This window comes from Phyllopteryx taeniolatus, chromosome 1 (genome assembly GCF_024500385.1).
Source record: "Phyllopteryx taeniolatus isolate TA_2022b chromosome 1, UOR_Ptae_1.2, whole genome shotgun sequence".
NCBI lineage: Eukaryota > Metazoa > Chordata > Actinopteri > Syngnathiformes > Syngnathidae > Phyllopteryx > Phyllopteryx taeniolatus.
In genome coordinates this window covers 2,603,306-2,625,556 of record NC_084502.1, presented here as the reverse complement: position 1 = coordinate 2,625,556, position 22,251 = coordinate 2,603,306, and the positions used below count along the sequence as shown (strand labels likewise).

Genomic DNA, 22,251 nt, shown 5'->3' with positions numbered 1-22,251 from the left:
AATTTGGATGCAAACACTTGAATGTGACATTCTGTTCGGCCAGGAGGGGGTCACAGCACGAGCCGCATCCATGTTTTGCAGTTGCATGGTAATTGATGAATAAATTGAATATAGAGGGGGAAGGCGCTCTCACATAATTTACAAAATGGGCATTATCAGACAGTGTCCCTTCCAATGTCACTAATACCCCTGATAAAAGAATTTGGGCCCAATTTTTTAATTAGCAGGTCAATTAACTTGGCAAAATCTGGCAACCCAGATGGTTTTGCACGTCACTATGTCCTCTTGTCTAAAAATAACAGCAATAACTATATGTAAGTGTCAGTGTCAAGGGTCCAAACTGCAAAGCGGCATTGAAAATGGATGATGGATGGCATGATCTGAAGGAAGCAACAGTGCTATCCTCCGACACTAAAACTTGAAACAAACATTGATCATTTTTAACCCTTACATACTGTTCAGTTTCCATGCACATAGTATATTCTGGGTCAATTTTGACCCAAGCCAAGGATTTCCTCACAATAATTGTTTATCAAATTAAGAACTACAAATATTTTCAAAATACACGAATAGCCTGTCTGACATTAATGCTTCATTGCAAAGGAAACATGTATTTTTATTTTGACACTTTTTGCAGGTGGAGATCTCGCCACTGGTGGCACAATGTCCGACTGATTAGAGCGTCTGTCTCACAGTTCTGAGGACCCGGGTTCAATCCCCGGCCCCGCCTGTGTGGAGTTTGCATGTTCTCGCCGTGCCTGCGTGGGTTTTCTCCGGGCACTCCGGTTTCCTCCCACATCTCAAAAAACATGCAAGGTAGGTTAATTGAAGTCTCTAAATTCCCCCTAGGCGTGAGTGCGAATGGTTGCTTGTTCATGTGTGCCCTGCGATTGGCTGGCAACCAGTTCAGGGTGTACCCCGCCTGTATAGGCTCCAGCACTCCCGCAACCCTTGTGAGGATAAGCGGCTCAGAAAATGGATGGATGGATGGATCTCACCACTGTGTCAAGGCACCCTCCGTATGACTTCTGTTCATTATTATGTTTAGCACAAAATACGGCAAAAGAGACCCCAGACTGTTGAACAACTAAAGTTGTATATGAAGCAAGAATGTGTTCCACCCACAAAGCTTTAACAATTAGTGTTCTCAGTTCTCAAACTGTCATGGGTGTGTGGTCCGGTTTTTGTCTTCCCCCTGTTTCGTACCACACCTGCTCCTGAAACCATCTTCACCACAGGTGCCGCATTCACCCTAATTACACCTTGCATTTAACCTCGTGTCTCATTCTTTCTCGTCGCCAGTTCGTTGTACCTTGTCGTCGCGTTCCAGCATTCCTTGTTTCCACGTCACCGACTCACAGTAAGACTAGACCCTGTTCCAATTATCGACCTTGCCTTTTTGCCTCACGTTTTTGGATACTGTTGCCTTTTTTTTTGATTGTCTGCCTGTGTACCGACCTCTGCCTGTATATTAAACCTCTCATTTTGAAACTGTCCATTTGTTTTGGAGTTGTGCATTTTTGGGTCCTATCCTCTGTTCTGTTCATGACACAAACGCTTATTGAGTGTTGTTAAAAGAAAAGGTGATGTAACATGGTGGTAAACATGCCCCTGTCCTAGTTTTCTTTAAAACGTGTTACAGGCATCAAATTAAAAATTAGTCAATATTTAAAAAAAAAAAAAAAAAACATTAAATAGCTTATCTTCGAAGTGTAATTAACTGACTATAAATTCAAAAGGATTTGCAAATTATTGTATTCTGTTTTTATTTAGGTTTTACACAACGTCCCAACTTCATTGGAATAGGGGTTTGTCGTTGGTTATAATTACAAGTTACCCTGTTGAATACGTAATAGTAGTGCAGTGACACGGTGTACCTTTCAACATCGACAATGCCATCACAGAGGCTAAACGTTACTTTTGACCACAAGTTATAATTACCGTAAGATTAGCAAGTGATGACTATTTGACTTGAGTGCTATATTGCAAGGTTTAAAAATAATAATAATAAATAATTCCAAGTCAGGTTGAGAGGACTGTGCAGATTAAAGTTCAGTCAACTAGGCATTTTTTTCCCCTTAATATACAATTTTTCAACCTTTAAACACACAAACAGATTACCAGTCATCACAAGGTTGACGGAATGGAAATTTGAACGGGACACGTGCATGGTGGGCAGCTGTGTTAACCACTACACTAATTTATTAATTAATAAATTAGATTTTATGGTACCTTATCAATACTGATAATAGCAAATGGTTGATTTTCCCATTTAAGTAGAGGAACTAGGACTAACAGTAGTGGACTAATAAGAAATAATTTTATTGAGAAGAGCAAGTATCAAGAATTACTAACAATAATATAGTGTACTGTATATATTAAATGCCATCTAATGAGCACGTTTTTATTTTCAAAAACACAACTCATCCAAGTACATTCGACGTGCAAGGTTTAGACGTTATTTACCATCATTTAAATCTGATATGACTGTAACCATGTTGAGTAGAAAAAAAAAGAGTATTGCGTAATTTGCGCCACCCCTCTCCGGGCTTTTGTCCCACTGGACTGGTTGTTAGGATCTGTTACATAACACCGTGTTTTTCTACACCAACACCACTGACGAACGCCACTTGACTTGCCACAACCTGAACAGACATTGTTGACACCACGCAGGAGGACAAGATGGGCTTTTCCTTGTATTTTTCCATCGAGACGTGGACTCTAATAGCCATTGTCATCGCTCTATTAGCACTGTAAGTCAACTCTTGAATATGTTTACTTGAGATTTTGAAAGTTTCACGTTTCATGTAATTCTTAACTTAACTCTAACGCAAAACTGACAGTGTGTGGAATGGTGCATACAAATAACACATTCTATAATCTAAGTTATAACAACTATCAGTGGTTTCCTTAAAAAACAATTTATAATAATAATAATAAATAAATACATTTGCCTGCACAAAGTGTTGAGTGCACTTTGTCCGGACTATGGACCTTGTTGTCATAAAATCAAGCTGGTGCTACATGCTAAAGGAAACATTGTAAATCATGAACACTTTGTTTTTGATTGTCAGCTAGGTTTTTCTGGAGAAAAGATATAGACAAATTATATGAAACACACGTGCGCGCACACACACACACAATTTATTTCAAATATATTATGAGAAGGTGGCTTGAGTTTGGACTGTCAAATGTGTTCATTTTGCTGGTAATAAAAGTTGGATTGGAACTTAGTGTTTTTTTTTTTATTTCCAGGTATGGAAATGCCCCCTACGGCTTTTTCAAAAAACTAGGGATCAAAGGTCCCAAACCATTGCCCTTTATTGGGACATTTCTGGAGTACCGGCGGGTAAGACATCTTCAACCATAAAATCTGACCGGTCATACGTTGCTTGACGGTTTGACATGTAATTATTTTTTTCTCCATTAATCACTAGGGCATCCATAATTTTGACCAAGAATGTTTTCAAAAGTATGGAAAAGTGTGGGGGTGAGTGTATGTATGAACAGTATTTTGTTGTTTAGTGTATATTGTTGATATTAGATAGTTACTTAACAATATTTGCTGGAAGGTTGTATGATGGCAGACAGCCTGTCATGGCTATTATGGACACAGCTATGATCAAAACCATCTTGGTTAAGGAGTGTTACTCTGTCTTTACCAACAGACGGGTAAGACAAGTTCAAGATACAAAATTGTAATCGAACAACACGAGACAAAAGCAGCTCATTATCTCGCGCTGGTGTGTTGGTGTGTTCAGGATATGGGCCTAAATGGGCCTTTAAGTGACGCCGTCTCTATAGTAGAAGATGAGGATTGGAAGAGGATCCGCAGCGTACTCTCTCCCTCATTCACAAGCGGGCGACTAAAAGAGGTCGAAAACAAGTTGTTGTTTTTCTCATGAGCACTTTTTGACCATTGTGCACCTATTGAATTGCCTATGCGGCACGGTGGACGACTGGTTAGAGCGTCAGCCTCACAGTTCTTAGGACCCGGGTTCAATCCCCGGCCCCGCCTGTGCGGAGTTTGCATGTTCTCCCGGTGCCTGCGTGGGTTTTCTCCGGGCACTCCGGTTTCCTCCCACATCCCAAAAACATGCATTAATTGGAGACTCTAAATTGCCGTAGGTGTGAATGTGAGTACGGATGGTTGTTTGTTTCTATGTGCCCTGCGATTGGCTGGCAACCAGTTCAGGGTGTACCCCGCCTCCTGCCCGATGACAACTGGGATAGGCTCCAGCACGCCCGCGACCCTAGTGAGGAGAAGCGGCTCAGAAAATGGATGGATGGATGGATGAATTGCCTATCTTGTATCTATGTTTCTACAGATGTATTCAATAATGCTGCAGCATTCTAGTAATCTGATCAAGAGTCTTCAGAGGAAAGTAGACGCTGATGAGGTCATTGACGTCAAAAAGTGAGTAGGGATTTTTGTGCTATGCGATGTAATTCAAAATGCATTTCCTTTGACAATGAATTATAAGGCCATGCGGGATGTTTTTGCAGTGTATTTGGACCTTACAGTATGGATGTTGTGGCCAGCACTGCTTTCAGCGTGGACATTGACTCTATTAACCGTCCCGCTGATCCATTTGTGGCAAATATTAAAAAAATGACCAAGTTTGACCTCATGAATCCTTGGCTTGTGCTTATTGGTAGGTCCCATACTGTTATAAGTGCCTCGCTCATGTTCCCGTGGCCCCTTTTTTAACAGTCAATCTTTGCCTTCTGATTTCAGTTATCTTTCCATTTTTGCGGCCAATGATCGAGAAGATGGAATTTTCCTTCTTCCCCGCTGACGTGTTGGCTTTCTTCTATAACTTCCTGAAGACCATCAAATCGGAACGAAACAAAAACAATTGCGAAGTAATTTAGTCAGGAGATGATGAATGTGAAGTTGGTGGTTGTACAATTATATCATTTTGAGGATTCATCTTCTTCCCCTGAAACTAAAATGTTTTTCTTGGCTGACAGAACCGAGTGGATTTCATGCAGTTGATGGTGGACTCTCAAATTTCAGAATCCAGCAAAGAAAATGGGAACAACCAGAAAGGTAGGGTGGGATACGTGAGCTACATGCAGCACATGCTGTACATTAACATAATACTCTTCAATGTCTTCTGTATTCATTTTGGTTAGTTGACCGAGGATAGGGCAAGCTTAGATTTTGAGTTTTCTTCAAAGTAATATACAGATATATGCAGTGTTGGGAAGATGACTTTGAAAATGTAGTTAGAAATGCTTACACCTGTCTTGATCGGTCAGCGTCTTGCGAAAACGGTCAGTACCACATTGCCTTGTCCAACAAGGTCACTAAATATTTCTGCATCAACCTCTGTTGCTGTCGCACCCGTGTAAATAACTTGAGCATCACGTGGTGTGCAAAAATCTGTCAAGGACTGAAAAAGATCACAAGAGATGATCAAATGAATTAGAAGTACTTTGGGCGTAGATTTATCCGTTTGTGACATTTTTGAGGAAAAAAGTAAATTCTCTGATCTAAAAGTGATTTTTTTTGTTTGTTTCTTTCTTTAGTCCTCTATGAAAGCAAAGCAAAGCAAAGTCATTTACTCTCATTCATAAAAAAAAAAAAAACAACAGTCAGCAGGTTAAATACATCAGAGGCAGAATATTAAGGATTTAACACAGCATGGATGCTTTTTCGAAACCTTTTTTTTTTCAATGCCAAGCCTGGAAAGAAAAGAAACTTTCATGGTCAACCACAATGAAGGCAAGAAAAAACAAAAACAAAAACAAGCAAGGAATAAAACAAGACCATTACAACCAACCTTAGACAAGATATTTTGCAGTAAAAACATAAAAGTTTGCATGTGAAATGTTGTTGACTTGTTATTTGAGTTAGAGAAGGTTTCGGCAACTAACAGTTAGCTAACAAGGCTAATTTTACCATCGTTTGCTATGAGCAAACTTACTGTTCATTCCTGGCAACAAACAAGGCATACGCTATTCTTCCCACTGTACATACAGCAGTTCACAGCATCAAATTCATAATTATTTTAGTTTGAACTTCATTTCACTCGCCGTGGGAAAATTCAGGAGGAGGAAAATGGCGCCGATTTGTCTCTCTCAAAGAAGTGCAAGTGTCAAGGCTGCACTGAATTAATTGTCTGCAGAGTTCATCTAACACTGCGTGTTTAATTCAGTGAAACACAAAAAAAAAAAAAAGAAACCTACTCTGGACACAATTAAACTCCAAAAATGTGAAAATTACGCTTTGGGAGTTAGAATCAACTCCCAAAAACTCAATCCTGAGATTTTAGCACTCCAATTTTTGCTGTGCATGTTGACCCAATGACAAATGTGCACAATTTAGACAATATCGCTTCAATATCGCTTCATATGACAAGTGAATATTCCATTTAAAAAAAAAAAAAAAAAGTCAGTTCAAATGTTATTTTATGTGTCCAAAAGTGTCACTCTGAGTCAAAAGCTCACAAACTAATACATTTCACCGCAAGGTTGCGCTTTGAAGTCATATTTGGAAACATATGTCATGTTTGAGACTACGGCAGAATGGCATTATGATAAGTCGGCTTCAGAAGGAGGACGAAAGAAAGAAGAAATCTTGAGTTTTTGCAGCTATTTTTCAAATGTAACTAAAATTGCAATCGTGGAAAATTCCTTGCATTTGTCTTGCAGGTCTGACGGATCACGAAATCCTCTCTCAGGCCATGATATTCATCTTTGCCGGCTATGAAACAAGCAGCAGCTCACTGTGCTTCTTAGCCTACAACCTAGCAACTCACCCTGACATCCAGAAGGGCCTGCAAGAGGAGATTGATGAAACATTTCCAGACAAGGTCACTTATCCCACTTTTCTTTCATCTTGTTATCAACTAAAGTTCCATGTGCCGCCACTGCACTCGAAATTAATTTAGGTTCGGCCGAGCTATGATGACCTGATGCAGATGGAATACTTGGATATGGTGGTGAACGAGTCATCCAGGCTGTACCCTATCGCAAACCGACTGGAAAGGGTAGCAAAGGCATCCGTGGAAGTCAGTGGTGTGACCATTCCTAAGGAAACTGTTGTCATGGTACCCATTTACACTCTCCACCGTGACCCTTCTTTGTGGCCTGAGCCGGACTCTTTCAAACCTGAAAGGTACGAGAAGGAACGGCAAAGGGGGGGGGGGGGGAAATTCGTTGCAGCGTCACCGTTGGCAACTGGCCCTGGATGGGCATTTGTTGTGTCCTTGTTTTAGGTTCCGCAAGGAGAAGAAAGACAATATAGATCCTTACGCCTTCTTGCCATTTGGGGCGGGGCCAAGGAACTGCATTGGCATGCGATTTGCTCTCCTGATGATGAAGTTGGCTTTAGTGGAGATATTGCAGCACTACAGCTTTGTCACCTGCAAGGAAACAGACGTGAGTCAACAATTGTACTCACTTTCAACCATGATGATTGAAACATTTTTTTGATTTGGATTATTGTTATTTTTCCTAGATTCCGATGGAGTTGGGGAAAGACGGCTTTACGACGCCCAAGAATCCTATCAAAGTGAAACTAGAGCCGAGAGCAGCCGCAGCAGATTGTACTTCAAGAGAAATTTGATTTTATGTTTAAAAAATATATATATATATATATATATATATATATATGTATATATATACATATAATAATAAAAACTAAAAAAGTATTTTTTTACTGCCCATCTTTGCGATGGGAGGTGAATAAATGTCTCTCTATTGGCATTGTGTCTGACGCATTTGGTTATCCTTTAACACTGACGGAATTAAAGTTGCAGCAAACAATGTGACACTTGGAGACCGTCCACATGGTCGCTCCAATTATTTCACACTTTTTCTTTTACGTTGTTACTTTGCATGAAATAGCCGAACCAACTAATTAAATGACTATAGCTAAATTTGGAAGCAATGGCCGCACCACAAACATGTCTTCACAGACATTTGTTAAGACAATTTGCTTCGGTTTGGTTTATTTTCATTATGAAATAAACAAACGATCCTTTACAAAGACAATTAGAGAGGTATTCATTTCAAAAAAAGATATGTTAGTTTGATCTGATGTCCTACTTTATCCGTACTAATTGGCAAAAGCAAGCACAAATGTCGATGGAGTCCGTAATAGAGGTGACGAGATTGAGCAGGTGTGCCGAATGGGTTGCTTTATTCTTGTAATAATGTCTTTTCACCGCTAAGAGGCGGTAAAACACAATGGAAATAAGTCAGAAGTGCTCAATGGGCACGATTGCACTTGTTGTTATGTGTCCCAAAGAGGCGGGTGTGAGCCAGAATCACAAGACGTCCGAACAAAGAGCTCCAGCCCATCCGAGTGGCAACGCCCCCTTAACCAGGAACGTGGCTGCCATTGGTCAGATGACGAGGAAGCGTGTCTGCTATTGGCTGCGGGATTTTGTCATGGCCCGTCTGTTGTTCGGTTTGGGAGCAGGAGCGCCTTTGACAGCGGACTGCAATTTTTGGATTTGTGCGCTGTTGACGTGTGGACGCGAGAGTGTATGAAGGTATGTTTAACGCAGAGGAGCGTTCATTTGTTCTTTTCCGTTCCTCATAGCTCATTTTCTTGCCATTTTAAATGAGAAGGGTGGAATGTATTGCTTTGAACGCACCCTGGAAAGGATATCATCTTGTCTGTGTTGGTCTCTGCCAGATTAATGATGGTGGGGGGGAATAAATAAATGAAGAAAAACGCAACCAGCTCATAATGACACTTTGAGGCCCTCTTTTGCAGACTTAACAGGACTGATTTTTAAATACTTGCAGGCTTTGGAGTGGGATTCATATTTACTCTCGAGTGTTGAATCCCATGCTGTTGGGCATCCCTGGAATGTTGGAATGGTTCTTCATAGAAGCTGAGCACCACATATCAAGTGACAAGGCAAAGTTGGTCCACATCGAAGGTAGACACCCCCAAATATTTGTATTTAGTGAAAAAAAGTAACCGCTGGAGGTGATAGTTGACATTTGCGTACACCATCTGAGCGTAATTTCACAGAAAAGCGCTGGAGCTTGTTGCAAATGATTTCACTTTTGGCATTTCGGCGTGCTGAGCCACAGGATAAATTGAGGAATTTGAGAGACAACACTCAAGTGCACTCACGTGTCAGACTGCAGACAGCGAGGAGACACTTTGAAGCATAAACATGAGTCCACTGTGAAATCATGTGTGGGAGTGACCAGCTGCAATAAGTGTGAGATATTTCAAAAAAGAAATAAAATTGCACTATTAATTACAAGATAATCTCGTGAGATTCAGAAGTTTTAAATTATTATTATTATTTTTTTAAATACAGAATCATGTCATTTCGCATTGCGTCATCAATGTGATTCTCAAAAAAATGAATATTTCTGACTTCAGAAACAAAATTTAACGGCAACATACGAGAAAGAATACATACCAGGGATAAAACAATGTAAACAGGAGGTTTGCCCACGAATGAAAACAAAATTCAACCAAAGATTGCGAAAGAAATGACTATCTCAGGAATGAATAGGAAAGTCCCAAAATTCAGATTAATCACATTAATGGCTGATTTAACGTCTGCAATTAAGTTACATAGGATGTTTTTGGAATGTGGGAGGAAGCCCAGGTGCTTGGGGGGGGGGGGGGGGGGGGGGGGGGGGGGGGCACGCAAGCATGCAGAGAACATGCAAACTCCACACAGAGAAGAAAATCCAATTTTCCTAATTCCATATAATTATGATCTTCATTCCCTTTGTTCGGTAACTCTCCAACGCCGCCATTTGTGCACTGTAACAAATGACTGACTCATACTTGCTCATTGCTTCCTACTGTAATTACAACGGGGAGATTGTGGTAGCAAGGACGCAAGGGTTCAAAGTGTGGCTTGTCGTTACAAAGAAAAATGACACCAGAGGTTGTTTTTAATGGCAGGGCAACAATGATTTGAACTATGTGTGGCAAAACGAACATTGGAATGCTTCGCGTGCCCTTCAATTCCCGGAATACTCGACGCTGTGCGTATGAGCTCCTTTGCATCCTATCTAGGCAGCCTATCCATTACTACAGTAGTACTAGTACTACTGCTACTACATAGGAAGACAGAAAACATCTCATTAACAACTTTTCCACATCAGGGGGTTAAGGGTGGAGGGGTCAATTTAGGTGTCTTGCGTAGGTCGCGACCTCACGGCGTGCCCACGCAGTAGCAGACAGACACATAACATCCCTAATTACTGTATGTGCTCTCGCGATTAGGAACTGAAAATAATCAGACCGATTCATATCGTCGCCGAATTAAAAGGAGACAACTCAAAGACGTCTGCCAACGTCAATGAGAAGCGAGTTCCCGCTGAACTCGGATGATGAATCTTATTATGATCATAAAAGCAGCACTTGTACACTGGAGCGTTGCGGTGAGCAAGACAGAATTGCTCTCGGTTTCTTAGCAGCTTAGCGTGTAGGTATGCTAATGACTTCCAATTTATAGACCTGAGAGTCTGAACGCTGAAATTGTGTGGAAAATTGTACGAAAAGCGCAATCTTACGTTGAAACTGAGCTCATGTTTTTCAGCAAAAAAAAAACACGTCATAAAATATCCATCCAATGTCCGAATTTTAAAGAGGTTAAGGACTGTGGGTTGTAGTTTGCAGTTTGTTGCAAGAAAAACAGCTTGTTTTCACTCTGTATTCCTCCCCCCCCCCCTTTCTTTAGGAGGAGAAGATGAATGTGGAGGCTCTGAGTAGAGCAGAGCTGCTGACCCTCCTCAGTATCTTGGAGGGAGAGCTCGAGGCCCAGGAGGTTGTCATTCACGCCTTCAGGGTAAGTACAACCATCACCAACACCCGACCGACTCTTCTTCGTCTAACAGTCGACAGTGACGAACCATTTACGCTATTCTGTGGCCGTGCTCGCTTTTAAAGACTGAAATGAACCTGTCTCCGCATTACACGTGCAAAAAAGAATGTCACTTACCCGAGAGGGGATACGCAAACAGGAAACCGAGGAAACAGCGCAAGTACAGACAATGGTGCAGGATTTTGGTTCCACCAATGTCAACATTATTGCTGTTTGCTCAGCGAGGGGAGTGAGTGATTTGTTCTCAGTCGTCAAATGGGAAAATAATGTGGCTGGAATTGAAATTTGGCCTCTGACGTGAGGTCTGTAGTTCTGGCAAATGAACAGGACCCAGTTTGAATGCAGACTTTATAAAAAATAAAAAAAAACATGGATACAGGCCCTTATAAGAACAGAGTTTGAAAGTCTTTGCTGAGACATCAGGAACGTTTGAGGGCCATTCCCCACACAAGCCTGCTCGCTTGGTCATTCATCCGTGCACGGTCGGCCGGCAGCTGCATTGCTTTGCAGTTTTTGAGGGCACTCACATTGGACTCTCCCCAGGCCCGCGATCGCTTCGCACACTTTGAGCACAGCGGCTGCTCCATGCTTGGATGGAGCCATTAAATGCTATTGAATGCCTTTGAAAGCATACCGACAAAAGTGGGATCACAATGAACAAATGAAGCTACCGCAATTCTCTTGGAGCATTTCAATCTTGGCTATTTGTGTCTTAAATGTCAGCAACCAAGATTGGATGCATGTATAGTATAAGACAAGAGACAAAACAAGCTCCCCCTGCCACCTCATTGTCCATCCTCTTTGTCTATCAAGCTTTGTTGCCTTCCTGTCAGCCTCCCCCCCCAATAATGTTACGTGGCAATAATACGAGGCAGCTTTCATAATTAACCATGACCCTTGTTCCATCTGCCCAATCACATGCACAGGCTCGCACTCACATTCTCAAATGGTCTCTGGTGGGCTCTTTTAAGGTTGGGTGTTGACTCTGTGGCGGATGTACATTCTTACAAAATCAAAGCCTTCCGTCCGCCCACCGTATACAGGACAGCTGTTCTGGCAGCGTTCATAAAAAAAGTCTATATTATACGTGTTTTCTTTTCATATTCCAACTGTGGTTTCACTCAGGTGGTTACAGTAAAGGCCACCACCTTGGTTGTTGTAAAAGCTGCGAGCCAACCAAATAAATACGAAGACAGCTTTGGACAATATTTATGGTGGCTTCGCCGTAAGAAACAACAAATGTGAACCGTCTCGGTGTTTAGTCATTCTACTGTAAATATTGCAACATTAAAGACTTGGTTTAATTCCCATCCAGAGGACTTGGATAAGCAGTTGTAGTAGAGGGAAAATTCCTGAGAACATGACACCACAAACAGGTCATATTCCAGTGGGAGTGGCCCATCTTTTCACTTGTCTTTATCGAATAGGGAAAGCACATATCAGGCATGAATGGCACAGATGGCTCGGCACCTCAAAGGAATGCCAGTTGAAGGCATGAAAGTGGGAGCTGTGCTCTTGTTCATTGCGAATTACCCCAACGGTATTACAATTTCGACATTGGAAACTTCGAACGCCAAACAGTGAAATTAAGTATTTCAGATCGCGATCACGAGTTCTTTTGGATGTAAGACAATAGATGTCACAATGTTCTCAAGACCTTAGAGAAATGCTGCAGCCGCATTCCTGCATTTGTTTGTTTGTTTTTTTGTGTTTGCAATGTGATGTGTTTTTTTTAACAGTCCAGACAATGGTCTGTTTGGTCAGTTTTTGTTATGGACAGTTGTTGTCAAAGTACTCTTAACCTTTGCAACAATTTGATTTACAATACCCAAAAACTAAATAATAGAAACTGGTCTGGTTTGTAGATGAAAGTGTTTGATCCAGGACGGTAAAGCACAGTGACCTGAAATTTAACTTATACTAGTTTTGTAATTTTTGTCATTCATTAACTAACAAAATATGATTGTGTTCAACTGGTTGACAAGAAAACTGAGGGAAAAAAAGGCTAAAACTTTACCAGATTGACCTAAATAAAAAATGCTTCTCAGAAAGTGATAATTGATTGATAATTACCTCTTTAATAACCACTAATGTTTAAGTTAGTTAAACATTACTTGGTAGCTGTCTCGCTGTACGTCCCATGAGATGGATTATGTTTTTTTTATTGGTCCAAAGCACCAAGGACACAACTCTACTCCGTGAAGAACACACTGGAGATCTAATTTCTTTTTCTGCTTCTTCTTTTATGTTTTTTGGCGCTTAACAATAGGGCGTAGTCATGTTGACCCTGTCTTTAAATCCAGTCTGGACTTGGTTGGCGCATTGATGTCATCCCCGTTTTTTTCGTCTGTTGCAGTTCTTGGTTAAAACCTAAAATTTGAACATATGATAATTGCTTAACGTTTAACCACAAAGGAAGTAGTGTACACGGTCAGTTCGGTAAGGCAATTCCCAGTGTTGACACATTATGCCTTTCCTAGTGAGCATTTCAAATGACAATGTGTCATTTTTTTTTGTACATCTAAAATTTCCCACATTTAACTTATTGCTTGCCTTTGACACATTCAAAAACCATAGCAAATGTTTTTGTTTATTAAATGTTTCTAAAGTTTGGCTTTTCTGGTCATGATGCCCTGTTGTCATATTCGAAATGACACGACAAAGACTATTCCAAAAGACTGCATACATTTCCATATACTCCCTCATACTGCAAGGCCGGAGGACTTGCGATGATATCCTCGAGACGAATGCTGCATTTTATGCTCATGACCCCGTTGCACTCGGTGACACACACACAGGTGGGCCCGTATCCATTCATCATCATTTATTAGTTCATATATTGTTCAGGAGTGCAATGAAAGGCTTGACTGTACATTTGCAATAGGAGAAATGCACTTTAATAATACTATTCTCAGCAGCAGAGTTCAATGTTTGAGTCGTTGCCACGGTCCCACTGCGGAAACGAGACTCGGTGGCCCCTCTCATCTCACACAAGGCTGTGATTGTGCCTTGAGGCTACAGTTAACTGCCTGACAACACATTCCTGCAGGTGTGGGTCAGGTTGTCAGTCATATGTCACATTAGCTGCCAGACGTCATACAGGCTGATGAAAAGACAACCGAAGAATGTGTAGCGTGCCTATTCCAGTCGCAAAACTATTCCAGGAACTAATAGAGAGGTGTTTACATGCCTGCTTGAAAAAACAAAAAACAAAAATCAAAGCCCATAATTATTGTTTGATTAGTTTAATTGGCGTGTTTAAGATGTGAAGACATTCCTTGTCGATGGCTGCAGAGGAATGAGTTTTACAACAGTTTCATAAAAGAACGTGCACCCTGTTATTATAATTAGAATTATTTTGCAAAAAAAAAAAAAAAGAACCACACACATGCATCCCAGGGAAGTAGGAAAAAAAGCTGTTTAACTCGATCACAGGTAGTCATACGATGGAGGGCACACATGCCACATGCACAAGAATGAAAAAGACAGACATTGTGCAGCCACCCTCAAACTGAAGCCTAGTGGGTCACACATGGAGACAATGGCTGGGACTGAAGGCATTGAGACTGTGTCTTTGTGCAAGTCCTCTAATCTCTTCTCTGAGGGTCACATTCTTTGTTCAGCCAGTGACAGAGACTCAAATTTAGCGTCTTTACTGATGCCCCGAGGGTGTGTGTGTGTGTGTGTGTGTGTTGGTGCGTTTACATTGTTGTAGTCTATGAGCAAGTGGAAGAAAAAAACAAAAAAAACTTGTCAGTGTGTGACATTTTCCGAGAAGACTAAACTGGCAGAAGAATATGGTGCCATGCATGTTTGGGAAGGAAGATGATCAGGTCCTGTAAGAACTGCGATGGAGGAAAGCCTGGAGTGACGTGCGATAGCATAATTGCATCTGCTCCAGAGTTATAATATTTCATAGTCACCGAGTACAAAGTCACACGTCATTTCTTGTCATCTGCTTCTCTTTAACAACCTTGACTCATATATGACACAGTATTTGTCTACTTTGATTCTAACATATATATTAACTATCTTTGCTACAATCCACATCCGTTTGATTTCATGGCCTGGTCCTTCACCTCTGCATCCCTGGGGAGGAATTAACATTTGCTTTTGGAAAGGGGGTGTATAGTCTCACCCCTTTGTGTTTTGGTTGTGGGGAAAGACCATCTGCTTGTGCTCACACTGACAATAACATCACTGGATTGATTTCCTACGCACACACAGGCGCGCGCGCACACACTTGAACTGCACATTGTACGGTATACGTCTGTGCTCACATACGTTTTACAACTCTTAATTGGTTCAGATGCGATAGACATTGGAAAATTCGCTGACACCAACGGGATCCAATTTTGTATGCACTGTATAGTCTCTTTGTATTAAAAAGACTGAGGACAATACAGTTATAGAAAATCTCATGTAAAAAGAATAACAAACTAGAGAGCAATTCCATGTGGTTAGCTTACACACTACAAGTGGCACAAACTAGTTCATCTAGCACCGTTTGTAACCACAAAATGACATAGGTTGAGACATATGTGAAGCGAGGATCCCCTTTACTTAGGAAATCTCATGGCATGAATTAAATTTGCTCTGATTTATTGGTCTGGTTTTGGTGTCAAGTTGGATTACCCTCATTCCTTTCGAAAAGTCTCGAAGTATGGAAAGTGGCTGAGTGACCTATATACCCGTCTCCAGCTTTCCACCTCGCGTTCGAGATTCATTCATTTGTCACGTGCACAGTAATAGCACATCGATAGCACTGAGCAATGACATTCTTACTTAGCTCGTCTCCCTCCACCTATAAAAATATATATTTTTAAAAAGAACAATTACAAATAATAAAAGATCAATGGGCGACTGAAAGAAAGGGGGTGGGGGGGCGGCTAGGCCATGTACATAAGAACAATTTAAAAAAGGACAGTATATTTGAGTTTGGCAGTTGTAAATAGTTATTGCAAATAAATGTGTGTAATGTGCAAAAATAATCAAGTGTCATGGAGTATATCAGCGTATCAGTGTAAGAAACGTCCAAAGATTCATTTGTGTGTCCTTCAGGCTCAACACAAAGATGCTTTCATCCAAGAGCGTTATGGCCAGTATGACCTCAGCGACCCTTTTCTGGCCTTACAACGGGACAGCAAAGCAGCAGAGCACCAAAACACACTCGCCCAAACTCACGCAAACCCTCTGGCTGTACTAAAACTGGTTATGGCCCACTGCAAGAGGATGCAGGAAAGGATGATGAGACAATTGGCAGCGACTGAGAGCAGACACAGAAGGGTAATGGATGCATCTTTTTTTTTTTCAGCTTGTAAAACGCTCACGCATTTCAATTTGTGTGCGATAATGACTCCAAAACCCCAGGAAGTGTCACTTAGATGCGCCAGCTCGTACAATAGCCTGTTTGTGAGCGTGTGAATGTCTATTTGAGCTCCATGTTTTAGAAACAAATCCCTCCCCAACCACACCCAGAGTTAGTGGGATATGAAGATTAAATGAGTTCTTGCGGAAGGTTCCAGGTTCATGGGAAATTTCCATCTATTCATTTTCTATTGCGCTTATCCTCTCTAGGGTTGCAGGTGAGGCGTGTTTCTCCTTTGATCCTGAAGGTCTCATGTTTCTCTGTTTGGCAGATGATAGCTGATCTAGCGGAGGAGAAACTGCGGCATGCCCATCAATCACAGAGCGACAATTTCTCCTTGATACTGCAAACAGAACGAGACGAACTGTTGCAACAGGTGCTGACCCACAAAATACTGGAGATGCGCTTGTGTGTTAAATGTGTCCAAGTAGTCAACATGCTGATACATGATCTAGGAGAGCCGAGGAGATGGTGTTGCTTTCATTTTTCTCCGTTCCTTCTCCTTTCTGACCGTTTGTTTTCTTTTCTTTTTTTTTTATACTGAAAGCTGTGATTTACTGTAGAAAGCCGGGAGGTCACGGGAAATCATCAGCGGGGCTCCATTGTATGACTCAGTGGGCTTTTAAAGTTCAAGAACATACACAGGCACCATTATGCAGACGGACATGGCTGTTACAGAGGAAACAGATGAGGAAGAGCCCATTGTTGAGTTGTCCTGCCCGGAGTTTACAGCCTCAGGAAACTTGAGCTAATGGATCAACATGTCTGGTCAGCTCAAATGAGATTTGTCAAAGTGGCAGTGCACACATAAAAATGTCATTTTTCAAACAAGTTAATTGTAAAAAATTAGGACATACCATTGAAAGGCTAGCAAAGCTGGATTTAAAGAGATGTATATGCTGTGGACCCTGAGACAGGGAGCGGGCCAGACCATGGATAGCGAAAATCTGCAGATAATTGATACCCATTATAATTGCTTTGATAACATAATACATAGATATATATATATATCCATCCATTTTCTGAGCCGCTTCTCCTCACTAGGGTCGCGGGTGTGCTGGAGCCTATCCCAGCTGTCATCGGGCAGGAGGCGGGGTACCCCCTGAACTGGTTGCCAGCCAATCGCAGGGCACAAACAACCATTCGCACTCACAGTCATGCCTACGGGCAATTTAGAGTCTCCAATTAATGCATGTTTTTGGGATGTGGGAGGAAACCAGAGTGCCTGGAGAAAACCCACGCAGGCACGGGGAGAACATGCAAACTCCACACAGGCGGGGCCGGGGATTGAACCCGGGTCCTCAGAACTGTGAGGCTGACGCTCTAATCAGTCGTCCACCGTGCCGCCTATATATATATATATATATATATATATATATATATATATATATATATATATATATATTAATTAATATTTAATATTTGAATAAGTAGGGAGAAACCATCAATAAGTGTTTTTTAGAATTACCGCCCAAATAAAAAAATACAAACAAAAAGATAAAGAAACATAATTTAAAAAGAAATGGAAAAGAAGTTGAAAAAAAAAAACATCCAGAAAGCTATAGGTTTTTTTTTTTTTTATGACTACTGTAAATCCCATAAATGTTGTGCAGGTTAAATTACAGGCTCTCTTCTAAATGTTGTAATAATAAGTCTCAGACTGGAGTCTGCCAATTGTGAACCTCTGCATTACACGAGCAAGTGCTGCAACTCAACAAAGCAGGGTTTTAGTGCCTCCTTGTGGCCATAACAAGATTCGCAGCCATGTTTTACTCACCTTTGCTCTTATGTCTCCAGCTTGAAATTGAGCGTGCAGCAGTGCGACGACTGGAGCGGGAACAGGATCAAGCCGTAAGCCAGGCAGAGGAGTCGCTGACTCAGCAGCAACAGCTTTCATCAACTCTCAGCAGAGAGCTCCAGAAAGCCAGCAGCCGAGCAGAGGAGGAGGCTCAGAAGGTCTTACGGGCTCCGTACTTTGCTCCAAGAGGAGACAGGAGCTGTGGAAAAGCTACAGGCGCTCCTCCAAGAGGAAAAGAGCAGGGCGGCAGAACTGGAGGCTCAAACTAAGAGGAAACTCGCTGATTTTACCACCGAGCAAGAGCAACTGAAAGCCGGACTCGTCAAGGAAGAGGAAAGGAGCAAGGACCTGAGGAGACAACTTGAAGAGCTGAAAAAGAGATTGGCTGAAACCAGTGAGACCAAAGAGGGCCCAAAGGAGGCACTGGCAGTGGAAAAAGAGTCACCCTCCAAGATGACACTTGTGCCCGCCTCGGTTCAGACTGAGCCTGATGGAAAAGTAATTGGCCCTGCAAAAACAAGCTCGATGTCAAAGGTCAATGGCCATCACATTCTCAAAGAGACAGAGGCAACTCAGGATTGGAGAGGAACGGAAAACACAGGCGTGCTGGAAAACGGCACAGGAGCAAGCTTACACTCTCCTCTCCATCCTCATCCTCACACTTTTCCTCACTCGCCCTCCAGTACCGCCTCCTCTTCCCTCTCCTCTTCTCCCATTTCCTCCCCAGTTTTGGCCAAACATCTCAACAGCCCGGGTTTCCATCAGTCCTCCTACCAGGCTGGAGTCAATCAGCGATTCCAGGCTGCCAGACACAAGTTTCAAAGCCAGGCGGAGCTGGAGCAGCAACAGCACAACGGACCCCTTTCCCCCAGGGACCTCTCGCCCACCATCTCCTCCAACCCTCCCCCACCAGAGCACAGTGCAGTCAAGCAGCTGGCCCGCAACACGGTCACACAGGTGCTGTCCCGGTTCACTAGCCAGCAGGCTGGCGTCAAGCTGGTACCAATGAGCAACTCTCCATTTGGTACAGACTACCGTAATTTAGCTGCGTCGCCTCCTGGGGGGAGATCACCTTCCGGGCCTTTGTCTCCAGGTATCCGTTCCCCTCTCAACCCTCGATCGGAGAGGACTCATCCTCCTCCGATTCCCCCTAAGAAGCTAGGCATGAGTCCGACTCCAGGCTCCCCGAGCCATTCTGCCCAAACAAGCGTGTTCTCTGAGCTTTCAGGAAACTGTGGACCCAACAGCAGCGGGCAAGAAGAAGCAACAGAGCCGGACCTGGTTTTATCTTCTTGCAGTTAATGTCCACATCATACTGACAAACGCTGAAAACGCACACAATATGTGCTTGCCACACCGGCCGTGTCATGTAAAATCCATCAGAATTTTTGCATAGCTGCCTCTCTGGAGGGCTGCACATAAGACAGGCAAGGAAACATCGAGCCAGAAAATATAAGCTTGCCATGGCATGTTTTGACTAGAATGGATGACACTGGCACCAGAATAAGTCGCAGGACGAAGGAATCATCTGTGATGAGTAAACCTCATGCTGCTCACTGTCTGCGTTCAAAAAATTGCACAGTATCAAATCTAGGGGATGACAGAGGACGTCTGGATCAGTGGCTCTCAAACATTTTATGGTCCGGGACCCCCCCCCGCAAATTTGTAATTGAACCTGAGGATCCCCTGACTTCAACATTGCAAATGGTGGCGAGAGACCTTATTAATATGCAATGAATTACACTCGTGAAGCAGTGGAATTAGGGGGGATGGGGGAGGAGTCCTGTACGCTCTTGGTAGTTTACGTTGATAAAGGTCTCAGTCACAATTAATTAAAATCATCCTCTCTATATCAATGCCACAGGATCTTTTTTTTTTTTTATATAAAAGTACTTTATTTTCACGGACCTGGTCTAGCTGACTTCAGCAAGGTCACGTTCCACCTGGAGGGATCCCCTGCTCACATCCTCGTGAGCCACTACCTCACTGCAACTGTAAACTGAGCTCTGTGAGACTGTTGAGGAGTTACCCAGTGTGCTTCTTAGGGTGGACAGCTGACCCGCTCCAGATGTGGGCATCGCCGCACAAGTGTCACAAAAGAAAGCAGTGCTAGTATACTCAGGATGCCTAGAATCGACAGATCTGTGGCATTGCTAGTAGGCGCAAGTCTTTCTCACGGGAGCAGGTCAGTTTGGTAATGTTGTACAAACCCAATTCCAATGAAGTTGGGACGTTGTGTTAAACATACAATGATTTTCAAATCGTGCTCAGCCTATATTTAATTCAATACACTACAAAGATGAGATATTTAATGTTCAAACTGATTTACTTTATTGTTATTAGCAAATAATCATTAACTTGGAATTTTAAGGCTGCAACATGTTCTAAAAAAGCTGGGACAGGTGGCAAAAAAGAATGAGAAAGTTGAGGAACGCTCATCAAACACCTGTTTGGAACATCCAACAGGTGAACAGGCTAATTGGGAACAGGTGGGTGCCATGATTGGGTATAAAAGGAGCTTCCCTGAATTGCTCAGTCATTCACAAATAAAGACGGGGCGAGGTTCACCTCTTTGTGAACAAGTGCGTGACAAAATAGTCGAACAGTTTAAGGACAATGTTCCTCAACATACAATTGCAAGGAATTTAGGGATTTCGTCATCTACGGTCCATAATATCATCAAAAGGTTCAGAGAATCTGGAGAAATCACTGCATGTAAGCGGCAAGGCCGAAAACAAACATTGAATGCCTGTGACCTTCGATCCCTCAGGCGGTGGGTAAAGGATATCACCACATGGGCTCAGGGACACTTCAGAAAACCAATGTCAGTAAATACAGTTTGGCGCTACATCCGTAAGTGCAACTTGAAACTCTATTATGCAAAGCAAAAGCCATTTATCAACAACACCCAGAAACGCCGCCGGCTTCTCTGGGCCCGAGCTCATCTAAGATGGACTGATGCAAAGTGGAAAAGTGTTCTGTGGTCCGAAGAGTCCATATTTCAAATTGTTTTTGGAAATTGTGGACGTCGTGTCCTCCGGGCCAAAGACAAAAAGAACCATACGGACTGTTATTGACGCAAAGTTCAAAAGCCAGCATCTGTGATGGTATGTGGCTATGTTAGTGCCAATGGCATGGGTAACTTACACATCTGTGAAGGCACCATCAATGCTGAAAGGTACATACAGGTTTTGGAGAAACATATGCTGCCATCCAAGCGACGGCTTTTTCATGGACGCCCCTGCTTATTTCAGCAAGACAATGCCAAACCACATTCTGCACGTGTTACAACAGCGTGGCTTCGTAGTAAAAGAGTGCGGGTACTAGACTGGCCGGCCTGCAGTCTAGACCTGTCTCCCATTTAAATGTGTGGCGCATTATGAAGTGCAAAATACGAGAACGGAGACCCCAGACTGTTGAACAGCTGAAGCTGTACATCAAGCAAGAATGGGAAAGAATTCCACCTACAAAGCAAATGCAGTTCCCAAACATTTATTGAATGTTGTTAAAAGAAAAGGTGATGCAACACAGTGGTAAACATGACCCTGTCCCATCTTTTTTGGAATGTGTTGCAGCCATAAAATTCCAAGTTAATGATTATTTGCTAAAAACAAAAAAAAAAAAAAAAAAAAAGAAAAAAACATTTGCTGCAAAACTGTTTTAGTTGTAGATGGGACAAAAATAAAGAACCTCTTCGAATGAGAGTAGTAGCTGCCACACATCCACAGAAAATATTGAACTTTTTTGAAAGCTGCTTAAAGAATATTACAGTGGACATTGAATGCAGACAAGTAAATGACTGCACCTTTTTTGAGTACACAGACCGCACTGCAATACTGGAAAAAAAATGTATTTGTCTGTGTTCATCAGGGAGCGCTCTACTTTAACCAAATCAAAACCGGTGTCATTTTGATTCCTGTGACTACTGCAGCCATTTGTGTCATTCATTGTATTGTGTTTGAACAGATTTTATTCACTTTAGAATAATTTGTATGTTTCAACAGATTGTATTTGCTTCAGAATAATTTGTATGTTTGTGACACTGACCTTTTTACTTAGCTTTACAATAAAAAAAGAGCACAAAGTCTGCAGAGGGGCCTTGTAGAGATTCAGTCTCTCCCAGACAACTCAGCAAGATCACTGAAGTAGCAGGATGAGTCAGGAATCAGACTAATTCCTGGGGTAAAACAATTCAATATTTTAGCTGCTAATAATTAAAAGTATAAATAAACTACAATTTTGTGCTCACGGTGTATACAATA

At 42.1% G+C, this 22,251-nt stretch overlaps 2 protein-coding genes across 3 annotated transcripts; both read left to right on the top strand.

The window, feature by feature from the left end:
- Nucleotides 1–2,598: 2,598 nt before the first annotated feature.
- Nucleotides 2,599–7,726, top strand: LOC133489818 (cytochrome P450 3A40). Of its 2 annotated transcripts, XM_061799005.1 has the most exons (13): nt 2,599–2,753; nt 3,256–3,349; nt 3,438–3,490; nt 3,573–3,672; nt 3,762–3,875; nt 4,329–4,417; nt 4,507–4,655; nt 4,739–4,866; nt 4,975–5,053; nt 6,661–6,821; nt 6,900–7,126; nt 7,227–7,389; nt 7,469–7,726. In XM_061799005.1, the coding sequence occupies exons 1-13, from the start codon at nt 2,683–2,685 to the stop codon at nt 7,574–7,576; spliced, it is 1,536 nt and encodes a 511-aa protein (XP_061654989.1). In that variant the 5' UTR covers nt 2,599–2,682; the 3' UTR covers nt 7,577–7,726. The 2 variants fall into 2 exon arrangements, with proteins under 2 accessions (XP_061654989.1, XP_061655076.1); XM_061799092.1 differs by lacking the exons at nt 3,438–3,490; nt 3,573–3,672; nt 3,762–3,875.
- A 145-nt stretch (nt 7,727–7,871) lies between these two features.
- On the top strand, nt 7,872–22,237 carry LOC133489772 (CTTNBP2 N-terminal-like protein). The gene is given in 6 exon segments (XM_061798878.1): nt 7,872–8,507; nt 10,680–10,787; nt 15,885–16,109; nt 16,463–16,567; nt 17,989–18,150; nt 18,152–22,237. Coding segments are annotated over 6 exon segments (1,746 nt in total). The 5' UTR covers nt 7,872–8,501; the 3' UTR covers nt 19,292–22,237.
- Nucleotides 22,238–22,251: the final 14 nt, after the last annotated feature.